General features: G+C 45.4%; 1 protein-coding gene across 6 annotated transcripts in view; it reads right to left on the reverse strand.

Moving 5' to 3' along the window:
• EBPL (EBP like) overlaps positions 1 to 7,676 on the reverse strand; it is a 55,522-nt gene extending 47,846 nt beyond the window's left edge. For all 6 annotated transcript variants that reach the window (XR_004678933.1, XR_004678932.1, XM_035003437.1 and 3 more), the window contains exon 1: positions 7,468 to 7,676. Coding sequence is in view for 4 of the 6 variants with exons in the window: in XM_035003437.1 (XP_034859328.1) it covers positions 7,468 to 7,638 (171 nt within the window). In the remaining 2 variants the exon portion in view is untranslated. The remainder of the gene's footprint in view (positions 1 to 7,467) is intronic.
• Positions 7,677 to 12,136: the final 4,460 nt, after the last annotated feature.

Below are 12,136 nucleotides of genomic sequence, written 5' to 3' on the forward strand. Positions count from 1 at the left end.
GTGTCTGACTCTTGGTTTTGGTTCAGGTCATGATCTCAGGGTCCTGGGATCGAGCCCAGCAGAGAGTCAGCTTCCCCCGCTCCTCTCTTTCTGCCCCTCCCCCCACTCATGCACCCTCTCTCTCTCAAATAAATAAATCTTGAAAAAATAGCTTATAATAAAGTATACCGAAATCCTCTGCCGTTATTTAAAATTATGAAGCAGTTCAAGAGATACTGATATGGATGGTCGCTGAACACAGTTAAGTGAAAAAAGCAACAAAGAATGAATAGTAGGATCCCATTTTCATAAAAACAACTCTGAAAAAACATTTATCTGGATATATATTTTCATACAAATTCTGGAAGGTTATTCTTAAGGATACGAACAATATCTCTGGTTAGTTTTATTTTTTTCTTCCTTTTATATCTGTAAATGTTATATGTTTGGCAATGATCACGGGAATATACAATTCAAACCAATTTTGTTTTAAAACACTGACTGACACAGGAAAAGCATTCTGACATTTTAGATATTTGAGCTACTTGAGGCTTAACATGTAAATGACTGATAACTACCATAAATTGAAATGATAGGATCATTCTTCCATTCATGGGATATCAACAAATTATCCAGAATAGCTCCTACAAACCAGGCACCATGCCAGGTACTGGGGATAGAGGAAGACAAAACAATTACAAATTGTGTGTTGTGTTACGAAGGACAAAACAAACAAACAAACAAACATGGTACTTCCCTAGGATATCCCTTCCATTTCAAAGGAAATATATTTTAGCAGCATTAAATTTTTTTTTTTTTTAAGATTTTATTTATTTGCGAGAGAGAGAATGAGAGACAGAGAGCATGAGAGGGAGGAGGGTCAGAGGGAGAAGCAGACTCCCTGCTGAGCAGGGAGCCTGATGTGGGACTCGATCCCGGGACTCCGGGATCATGACCTGAGCCGAAGGCAGTCGCTTAACCAACTGAGCCACCCAGGCGCCCGCAGCATTAAAATTTTTTGAAGTATTTCTATACTTCGTCTTATATTTTAGGTCTACAACAAAACATTCAATTAAATGGTAAAATGTACTTAAGAATTTTTAAATATTAGTCATAAAAATATAAAAATTAATAAGAATCCAGATCAGGAGGCCAATAAGAACATATATATGCAGACCTTCTTTTGTTGTTATTATAGAGTTTAATGTGGTTCTGAGCTTCCAAGCAGCCAAGTGAAAAGGGAGAAACATTTACATTGTTCTTGCTGTCAGGAAGCAGCAGACGAAGCAATTTTTTCAGGAGAAACTAAGCTTCTCCCAGCACTTCCCTGTAAAAGCCATTTCTCATATGGTTACGCCGAGAGTGACATTATAACTACTATCCTCCATATGAAACAACTAGAGAAAAACTCTCTGCTACTCTATAAGCCCAGAGAGGACAAGGGCCATGCGTGTGTCTGTGTCGAGCACGGCACCTGGGCCCAAGGAGGATGGGAAATGAGGAACAGCAGAGTAGGATTTCACTCTGCGGTGTGGCTACCTAGACATCTATCCCTAATGCATGTCTTGTTCATGATGTCAGAAAACAAACTGGACTTTGGTCTGCAGAAGCAGAAGGGCTGTATACCCCTGTACTCTGAAAAAGGCCAGTGGTCACTATGGGTGCTATTCCTTGGACTTTCAATTTGGCATCATTTCTAAGCTTGTATTAGGTTCTCCAGAGAAACAGAACCAATGGGATGGGGATACACACAGACACACAGACACACAGACACACAGAGGATCCATCATAAGGAACTGGTTTATGTGATTATGAAGGCTGACAAGTCCCATGATCTGCAGGGTGAGTGGGCACGCTGGAGCCCCACGAAAGCTGATGATGTAGTTTTAGTCTGAGTCTGGAGGCCTGAGAACCAGGAGAACTGGTGTAGTTCTAGTACAAAGGCTGCAGGTTTGAAACCCAGGAAAAGCCACTGTTTCAGTTTGAGTCTGAAGGAGGAAAAGGCCAATGTACCTACCAGTCTGAAGGTAGTCAGGCAGGAAGTAATCTAGCTTACTCCGCCCGAAGGTCAGCCTTTTTGTTCTGCTCAGACCTTCAACTGATTGGATGAGGCCCACCCACATTAGAGAGGGCCATCTCCCTTACTCAGTCTGCTAGTTTAAATGTTATGTTATGTTATGTTATGCTATTTATTTGTTTATTTTAAAGGATGCTCCACGCCCAACATGGGGCTTGAACTTAATACCTGAAATCAAGAGTCACATGCTCTACCACCTGAGCCAGCAAGGCACCCCTTAAATGTCAGTCTTATCCAAAGCACCCTCACAGAACACTCAGAATAACATGTGGGCAAATAACTAGACATTCCATGGCTCAGTCAAGTTGACACAGACAATTAACCATCACAAAGCTTTACCATTAATAGACAGCGAAACCAACTGTGATTCACCAGGCCTGCCAAGTAGCATGAAGGCTATAAATGCATTTACCGGAGAGGAGATCTATTTTACAGCAAAACCAACAAAAAAGACAATGCCAAAAAAGGAAAGGGAAAACAGGAGACAGTAACAGACTGTGCACTAAAAGGCAACTTGAGACCTAATGATAAAGCAAGTAGGAGGAGGAAGAAATTTTTAGAATCCCAAGAGTCGGAGGCTGAAGTTATTGTCGTGGAAGGTGAGAACAGATGGTGATGCTAAATGGAAAAGGGTAATGTCCAAAATACACAAATTAATAGGGACTTGAGCAGCCACTGGGACTCGGGACTTCTTAAAGGAAGACCCATGGGTGTTAAGGTAGGATGAATGGGGACAGGTGAAGCCCGAGTTTTCCATGACAACTGTCCTTCACCCTGAAGGACAAGCCTAAGTCATGCTCTCAGTGAGGGAAGTATGGGAGGAACAAGTCAATCAAAGGGGTTTGATCTGAGGACAAGGAGTAGATTCAGGCAGATTCAGCTCTGTGGTAGGTTAATTCACATGGCCAGGTACAGCACCAGACAGTAAGCGCTGCATAGCTGACTTCTCCGCCCCTTCACTTTTCCCTTGACCGTGCTCTTGCTCACAGATGCTCCCAGACCTTCCCATCTCAGACAGAACCCCAAGTCCTTGCCTGCTTCTTCTGTGTCTTTGAGCTACCTTCCTACACTCCTCTTCCTCCCACCACCAAGTCTCTGAAAGTCTTTCAGATGCTGCCTCCATTCTTTTTCTACCCCACTTGCTAAGTCCTTAGCTTCTCAAACAATACTTTTACCGATGACTTTTTTATTTTTCTGGGTAAACTTTACACCCAACATGGGGCTTGAACTTATGACCCTGAGATCAAAAGTTGCATGCTCCACCAACTGAGCCAGCTAGGCACCCTTACCAATGATTTATTTATTTATTTTTTTAAGATTTTATTTATCTATTTGAGAGACAGAGAGCGAGCGAGCGCGAGGGCAAGCACAGAACAGGGTGAGGGGCAGAGGGAGAATCAGTCTCCCCTCTGAGCAGGGAGCCCAAAGCAGGACTCGATCCCAAGACCCTGAGATCACGACCTGAGCAGAAGGCAGACGCTTAATCACTGGATCCAGAGGCTCCGGCTCAGCCCTCACCTTTTTTTACTTTTAAATGGTGCTGGAGCGATTAACAGTGATCTTGTCATTCCTTCCCTTGGGTCCCAGGACCCAGCACTATCCTGGTTCTTGGTCCGGCCCACTGTCTCCCCTTCCTGGCTCTTCCTCTTCCTGCCTGTTCAATATATACACATTTTTAGACATTTTTAAAGATTCTGTTCTCATTCCTCAGCATTTTCACCTTTCTGTTTTCTCTTGCTCAGAAACTGCTCATTCCCAGAGCTTCCTGCTGTCTCCTCCAACGCAGTAAAAACGTCTAACTCCCTCCACTCTGCCCTGAATCTGTCTCTCCAGCTTGTCTTACAGTTTCGACTGCCTTCTGGCCATTTCCCCTCAACTACACACCAGAACCCCAGATGCATAGTTCTAAAATCTGACCTTCCTGTCTTCACTAACATTGTCAACAGTAACCACATCATCTCCACCCCCAACGTACGAGCCGTCACTTTGACTTAACAACATTCTCCCCTGGAAGGGCTGTTGGATTTAGCTTTCTTCCCCATTTTAACTTCCAATTCCACCTTAGCTCAGCCCTCTTTCATCTCACCGTCCAAATACTGCACTTGCTTTTTAGCTGATCTTTTTGCCCCTTCACTATCCTTTCCAATCCACCATTCACTGTGCTGGGAGGGAATTCTCCATGTACCCCTCGCATTCCTGCACCGTCTGAAGTGTCTGAGCACAGGCCTTTACACCAATTGATGAATCTTTACATAAGAAGACACTCTAACGCTTAAAGAGATCTCTCCCTCCTGAGACGTTCCAGAGTAGTAAAGATAAAGACCTGCCTTTCCTTCCCAGAGAAGATTTGTTTACATTCTTGAGTAAAGATAAGGGCTCTCTCACGAAGGATGAGCGGATGAGCGGGTCACCAGCAACTCCAGATAAGGCAGGAGCCTAATTTTGCGGTTCCTCGCCGGTAAATGCCCCCACTGCATGTGCAGGTAGCAGCGGGCCCTCACTGTGCTGCCCTGCGGCACTTGGGGGAATCAAGCAGGCTAACTTGTTAATTTGTAAGAAGGGTACAACCTCAGGCCCTTTACAATTCCTGACTTAGCACAATACCACCAAATTATTTTGGAAAGATCGGCTTTGACCATGCTACTTCCTTGCCCGAGATCTTTCTTCAACGGCTTCCTATTACAGAAGGAAATTCAAGGTCTTACTTGTCGTTCAAGTGCCTTTCTGGCCTGTGCTCACTCCTTCCCTAGGTAGACCCTGTCCTCGAGTCAATCAGGAGATGGGTCCCAAAACACAGACATCCATATCCTGCCTCCGTGCGCTGGCCATGCCTGGAATGCTCTACTAAGTTTGCAGATGAGGGGGAAAAAACCAAGAAGCACCCGTGCACAAAATGCCATGGTCATCTTTGAGGAACGGGGAACCAAACCACTGATTTCTCTATTTATGTTGCCAGAACTCCTTCCAGGGGCACTGGTGGGAGATCAGCGCGTCCTTCACCCTGGCCACAACCAACCGGGCTGCAGCCCCGGGGAACCACATGCTGGTTGGACATCGGGGAGCCGACGTGCCTCTGGGAATGCTTGGCTGGAAAGGCTGTCCAACTAGGAGCTCCGCATTTGATGGTGGCCAACGCATCCCAATGTCTCCTCCTTTTTTTTTTTTTTTTAAAAGATTTTATTTATTTATTTGAGACAGAGAGAATGAGAGAGACAGAGAGCACATGAGAGGGGGGAGGGTCAGAGGGAGAAGCAGGCTCCCTGCCGAGCAGGGAGCCCGATGCGGGACTCGATCCTGGGACTCCAGGATCATGACCTGAGCCGAAGGCAGTCGCTTAACCAACTGAGCCACCCAAGCGCCCTGTCTCCTCCCTTTTGAGAAGTTTAAAGGAGTAAGAAGAGGCAGCTCAGGTTCTAGTGTGAACAAGTGAGTCACAGTTCCAGTTCTCTGGGAGGCTTTCTTTCCCAATCTTTGCCTATCCACATTCCTGGGTATTTGGCTGGGTAAACTCCCAGCCAAAGATACTGAGAGCACGCGTTTTTCTTGTAGGCTTTAAGCTTCATTCGAACGTCCTCCTCACCAATCTCTAAGATATGTGTACAAAGATGCTGGCTGAAGCATGGTGTGTAAACAGCAAAATAAAAACATGCCTATTAATATAAGCTGGCTAAGTTATCATATTTCATCATCAGTTATAAGATATATCCCAATTTCGCAGATACAAATATCAATAAAATAGCCCACAGTGGTTTTATGTCACTGATTGTTCCAATATGTGAAAAAAAATGTGCCTTTTAGAATTAAAAAAACTAAGGTATTGTGCACTCAAAGAGTGGACTCTTCTGCAGCTGGGACAAGTAAAATAGGGCTGTGGGGGGAACATTTCCTTCAGAACAGGGGGTGGGTGGAGACAGGAGCAACGACTGCATGCATCGGCTTACGCCTCAAGGTGCCACAAATGGAGAGGTGTGTGATGTTACCTGTAACAGTTGTGCTGGAAAAGCAGACTTAATTTTCTTAAACTAGGAGGTGGGCATATGGGTGTATGTTTTAGTATCATTATACATTTTTGTACATCTGAAATATGTTATACTACATTTTCTTTAAGAGGGCTAGCCACCTCTTTTACTGCCCCTGTTCTTTGGGAGACCTTGTGTCCAATGACAGCTTAAAAAATCAGGTTGAAGGACCTAGTCACTGTCTCTTATTTCCACATGTAAGTTTTTAGGAAAGAAAGAATTTCACATCTCAGCAACACCTGGTATGTGCACACATCCAACTGATCAACATTTAGAGACCTAAGTGATTACTAAAATTTTGTTTTCTCCTTCTTTCTCAATACTATAGGCTTTGGCTTCACATCAACCACAGTTTGGCCTAGATCAAAGCAAGATCAAATTTGCAAAAAAGCTATTTTGGCGTAGTTGTTAACAACAACAAAAAGCCTTTAGGGGCTCAGTCGGTTAAGCCTTCAGCTCAGGTCATGATCTCAGGGTCCTGGGATCGACGTCATATTGGACTCCTTGCTGGGGTGGTGGGGGTCTGCTTCTCCCTCTCCCTCTGCTGCTCCCCCTCCTTGTGCTCTCTCTGTCAAATAAATAAATAAAATCTGTAAAAAACCCACAAACTTTAAAAAACGTGTGTGCATGGAGGAGGGGGGCATTTCAACAGAATTCCCTTAAATACTAACCTCCTGGTTATTTATAAAGTGGGTTGAATTTTTAGGGACACGGTTCCCAAAGCCGGGCATGATTCAAAGAGTGCAAGCTTTGGAGCCAGACTCTGTTGACTCAGAACCATGCCAGCTGTGTGGCCCTGTAAAGTCACCTAACTTTGCACGGCGTGTTTTCTCCTCTGTAAAACAGGGACCATAAGTAGATTACAAGGTGTTGTAAAGATCGGAAATAGTAAACACGGTGCTGTGCCTGGCATACAGTCATTACCCAAAACATGGTGATTACTCGGGGCACGCGGGATGTTTTGTCTCGGTACCGGCGCTCGGACTTTGCGCAGTGCGCCTCCTCATCTCTCCCTGCTCCCCCTGGGGCACTCAAGAACTCTCTCGCTCTCAATTTGTTTCCGTTCAACATTTATGTGCAGGTCACGTAAGCCAAGGCCTCTGGATGGCTTACAGTCAAACTAACATAACACAGTACAGAAATAACCATTTCAGAGGGTTTTTTTGTTTGTTTGTTTTTAATGTGGCAGAGGAACTGGCACCCCCAGGAAGGTGCGCTCTTTCTACACGAGGGGGCCGAGAGGGGCAGCACCGCGGCCTCCAGGCACCTCCCGGTCTCCGCAGACCGCCCGCCCGCTGCAGGGCGTGGGGCGGCCGGCTGGTCCCGGTCCTTTTCCGGGAACACCCGCGACCGGGAGGGGAGGGTCCCGAGAGCGGCCGCGTCCGCACTTACCAGGGCGAAATGCACCAGGGCGTCGTAGCAGAGCCAGGCCAGCACCCCGCGGTCCGCCGCCCCCCGGCCGCGGCCCAGGCGCAGGCCCAGCGCGCAGCCCGCGAGCAGCAGCGCGGCGCACAGCAGCAGCGAGCGGCCGGCCGCCGCCCCCAGCTCCCAGCCCGCGCCCATGCGGCCGGCGGCCGGGGGCCCTGCGAAGGGGAGCCGCGGAGAAGCGGCGGGGCGGGGCCGCCGGGCCGCGGCGGGGCGGGGCCGCCGGGCCGGGGCGGGGCTGCTCGGCGCCCGCGGGCGGGTGAGACGCTTCGCTTCCCGCCCCGCCTCGGGGCCGGCCAGCCGAGCCTGGAGGCCTTCACGAGTCGGGATCTTGCTCACACGCCCGCCTAGTGCCTGGACCGGGCCTCTTCCCAGACGAAGCCCAAAAGACTGGTAGCAGCCACACCTTCTGATGCGCTTTGATTTTCAACAAGGTTCAAAACCTTAAGCGACAAAGCCAAGTCCATATGGTAGAAATTTTGGCAATAGACCGGGAAGAATTTTAGGAACAAAAGGTTCTAATTAAGCCCTTGCAAGTCTTGCAGGAGGGGTGAGGGCCAAAGGTATTGTCAGCCACCAGCAGGCTTTTTAAAGCCCTGGTGGCTTACTCTGACCCTATTTCTTTAAAAACCCACAGAAGCACCAAAGTATGGGGGGAGGGGGGGAGCAATAGGTCGTATTGGCTTGACGCTGGATTCTTTGAACGTTATCCTATCCAAGTCACAACAACCCTAGGAGGTCAATGTTTTCCTAGTTTACAAATATGAAAACAGCCTCAACGTAACTTGCCTACGGACTCTTCAGTGACAACGGAAGCCAGAACCCACGAGACCTTTGCTTTCTGACCCTGCACGCTGACGTGTTAGTAGGCAACTACAGCTCTCCCCTAATGAAGAGCCAATTTGTCCTGATCATGCGTTAACGTTTTCTCTCTGCTTTTGCTAGCATCTTGTTTGCTTTTAACCTTCTCCTCATTCCCTTCCTTAGGTCTCTGGTACTTAGAGACTTAGCACTGGAGAAAGGAGTCAGTTTAAAAAGATTGTAACCCTTACTGACCAAGCCTGTGTTTTCACTTTTGGATAGCCAGATAATATACAGGATGCCCAGATAAACTTGAGCTTCAAATTAAAAAAAAAAAAGGAATTTTTAAATGCTTATGTTGAAGTATCACTAGGGTACTTGTGATAAAAAATTATTCGTTGTTTTAAAAGGTGGTATATACATACAATGGAATATTATTCAGCCACAAACAGGAAAGATTTCCTGTCACATGCTACAACATGGATAAACCTTGAGGACGTTATGCTGAGATGAGCCAGTCACAAAAAGAGAAATAGTGGTATGATTTCATTTCTATGTGGTATCTAAAGTAAGCATATTCCTAGAGACAGAAAATAGAATGGAAGTTGCCAGGGGCTCTGGAGAGGGTGAAAAGAGGAGTTGTTTAATGGCTATAGGGTTTCAACTTTGCGAGATGAAAAAGTTATGGAGTATGGTTGCACAACAATGTGATATTACTTAACACTACTGAACTGTTCGCTTAAAAATGGTTAAGATGGCAAATTTTGTTATGTGTATTTTACCACAATTTAAAAATATGATTTCTGGCACTGAGCACAATTTCAAAAACTTTCTATCCTGGTTACTCCCTATGTAATACTTTATATAGCATTTAACACCAGATAAATTGTTATTTATTTACGCATTTATTGCTAGTCTCTTGCCCTCCCTTTCAGAGCAAAATAAAAACCTAATTAGATTGTCTCCATATTGTGTCCCTGCTCCTCAGTCCTTCCTAGTTTCCACCCTCGTCTCAGTGATATAGCTCTCACTATGGTGACTGGTGATGTCCCCAAAGGACATTTCCTGTCCTCACTTTACTTCTCAACAGCACCACTGGGCACTGGAATCTCTTTTCCCTCCATTTGCTGAGGAAACACACAGCATTTACTTTTGACCTCCCTATCTATACCTTCTGATCCCTTTGCAAGTTCATCCTCCACTACATGCCCATTCAATGTTGGAACTCCACAATGCTGTCCTAAGCCCTGTTCTCACTCCAAATGCTGGACCCAGGTAGTTTCATGCTCACCCCCTGCATTAATAACCACCAAAACAGGCAGAGAATTCAAATCTCTAGCCCAGCTCTCCTCTGACCTCCAGACCAGTATTTCCAACTGCCCTACTTGACAGTCTTTTTGGTTGTCTCAACACAACCCAAACTGAACTCATCACCTTCTCTTCCCTACATCTGAGTCTTTTCCAGTGTTCCCTATCTTGTGCTACTTCCACTCATCAGTTACTGCAACCCAGAAACCTATAAATCATCCTTGGTATTTCCCGCTCCTCAAACTCCAGATCTAAGGCATCATCAACTATTTTAGCTATCAAGTATCTCTTGATCCCATCCACTTCATGGACCAAGCTGTTCACCATCTCTTGCCTCCGTGCTTCACACTCACCAATGTGACCTCTAGACATCATTAACCCCGAGTACCTTTCCTGTCCTTACCTTATCAGCCAATGATTGTTATTACACACGATTCTTCCATCATCACTCTTGTAGAATGATAATGATGAGTAATAATGATTTCCCATTGCTCTTAGACTGACTTACCAGCTGTGGGCCCTGGCCCCTACCAATCTCTTTAGCCTCTCCCATGTCCCTCGTAATCCTGCTCCCTGTCATTACTTTTGCTCTAGTTATACCTTTTTTTTTAAGATTTTATTTATTTATTTATTTATTTAACAGAGACAGAGAGAGAGAGCACAAGCAGGGGGAGCAGCAGAGGGAGAGGGGAGCAGACTCCCTTCTGAGCAGTGAGCCCGACTCGGGGCTCGATCCCAGGACCCCAGGACCATGACCCGAGCCAAAGGCAGATGCTTAACTGACTGAGCCACCCAGGTGCTCCCCCTATACTTGCTTTCTTTCACTCCCTTTAACTCACCATGGTGCTTCCTACATGATTGACGACAAGGATAGATATAAACAGAATCTGATCTTATTATGAGGAAAACTGGGCTGAAATCCATAATATGGCATTTATAAATTCTTATATTTAGGTTTGAAAGTGAAAATGCCTAACTACTGAGTCAAAGAGAGCTGATGACAAGGGGAGCTGAGGCTATTACTTCATCACAAGTCTCATTATCATGAGCTGGTAGAATAATTAAAAAACTCTCCTCCACATTAATAGAATTAAGTGTCCAGGTAATGGAATGTTCCTATTCCATTTTACCCAGAAACTAGTCACATCACCCTCTATTCTTGGGGTCTTTGGAATGCATGATGTGACAGGAACCAGTTCCAGGAACGACTTCATGCACAGATGGCTGAAATGCATGGGGTGTCCAGGTTGAGGAAGGCAACTGATAAATGCAGATCTGCCTCTTCTGCTAACTAGGAATAACAAAAAAGTTTATTTATAAAGATGGTCATTTAAGAGCGGTGCCTTTTGTTCAGTATTAAGAAAAGAGTTGGTAACAACTAAAGCTATTCCACAAAGTAGAACAGGCTCACTTAAGAGTGTTTCATCATTGCTTCTCAAACTCTCCAACTCTTGCAGGAATGTTTCCGTAAAATAGCCTGCCTCAAAAATCTGATTTTATCTTTAAAATGTGCCCTTTACTCTGTAACACTTAGGCTTGTATTACCATAAAACTGCTCTACTTATCAAGTAAAACTGCTGTCCCATGAAGATGTGTTTATCTTGTAGATTTACAGGTTACTTGGCACAAGGCCCTGTTTCTCTTTGGGTACCAGTTTGACAAGAGACTGACTCAAGAAGGTGGATGGCAATTTTGTTAGGGTAGGGAAGAGGAATGTTGCAGAAGTTCCCTGCAGGGAAGACATCCTTTATAGCATGACTCAACCATAGTTCTACTGCTTTTGATCATTTTTAATAAACTTGTAAGTTTCCTGATGGGGCCAATCTCTCACAGTTCTTCAAAGAAGTGCTTTTCAGACTCGGCTGTGATTTTCTGGTCGCACCCCAGCTTTCCCAGAGAACTTAAATATCTCAACTAAAATGTCTGAAAAACACTGCTACAGGGCAGTGTTGTGAAAATTGTGGGAAAGTAACACATTTGCTTGTTTCACACACCTTCTTTTTGTAGCCACAGGATGAATTCAAGAAGGTTAGTAGTTCCCCCATATTCCCATTTCTATCCTAAGTCCTTTGCAATAGATGGGGCTTAGTACTACCAGGAGTTCCTGCAGATTGGTGATAGGGCTGGCTGATTTCTCCTAAAATGGAGAATGAAGAAAAGGCATACTTGTGTCTCCTCTTTTTATCTGATTCATTTGAGCAAAGTCTGGGACTCTTTACACAACAAAGAGGCATGACTTAGGCCAGTGGTTTGCACCCAGGCAAATTTGGCTCCCAGGGGACAGACATTTGGCAATGCCTGGAGACAATTTTTGTTGTCACGACGACTGGGGAATGCAGAGGTACTTAGTGGGACTAAAGATGGTGCTAAACATCCTACAATGCAAAGGACACCCCCCACACACACACAAAGAATCAGCCAGCCTAAAATGTCATTATTGCAGGGTTTGAGAAACCCTGATTTAGGTCAAAGTTAGTTGAGGGGTTTCATGGACAAATAAGGAGGCTAAAGGAGGTGAACAGGCTAT

Source organism: Mirounga leonina, unplaced genomic scaffold (genome assembly GCF_011800145.1).
Source record: "Mirounga leonina isolate KUSES-001 unplaced genomic scaffold, KU_Mleo_1.0 Mir_127, whole genome shotgun sequence".
NCBI classification, from domain to species: Eukaryota; Metazoa; Chordata; class Mammalia; order Carnivora; family Phocidae; genus Mirounga; species Mirounga leonina.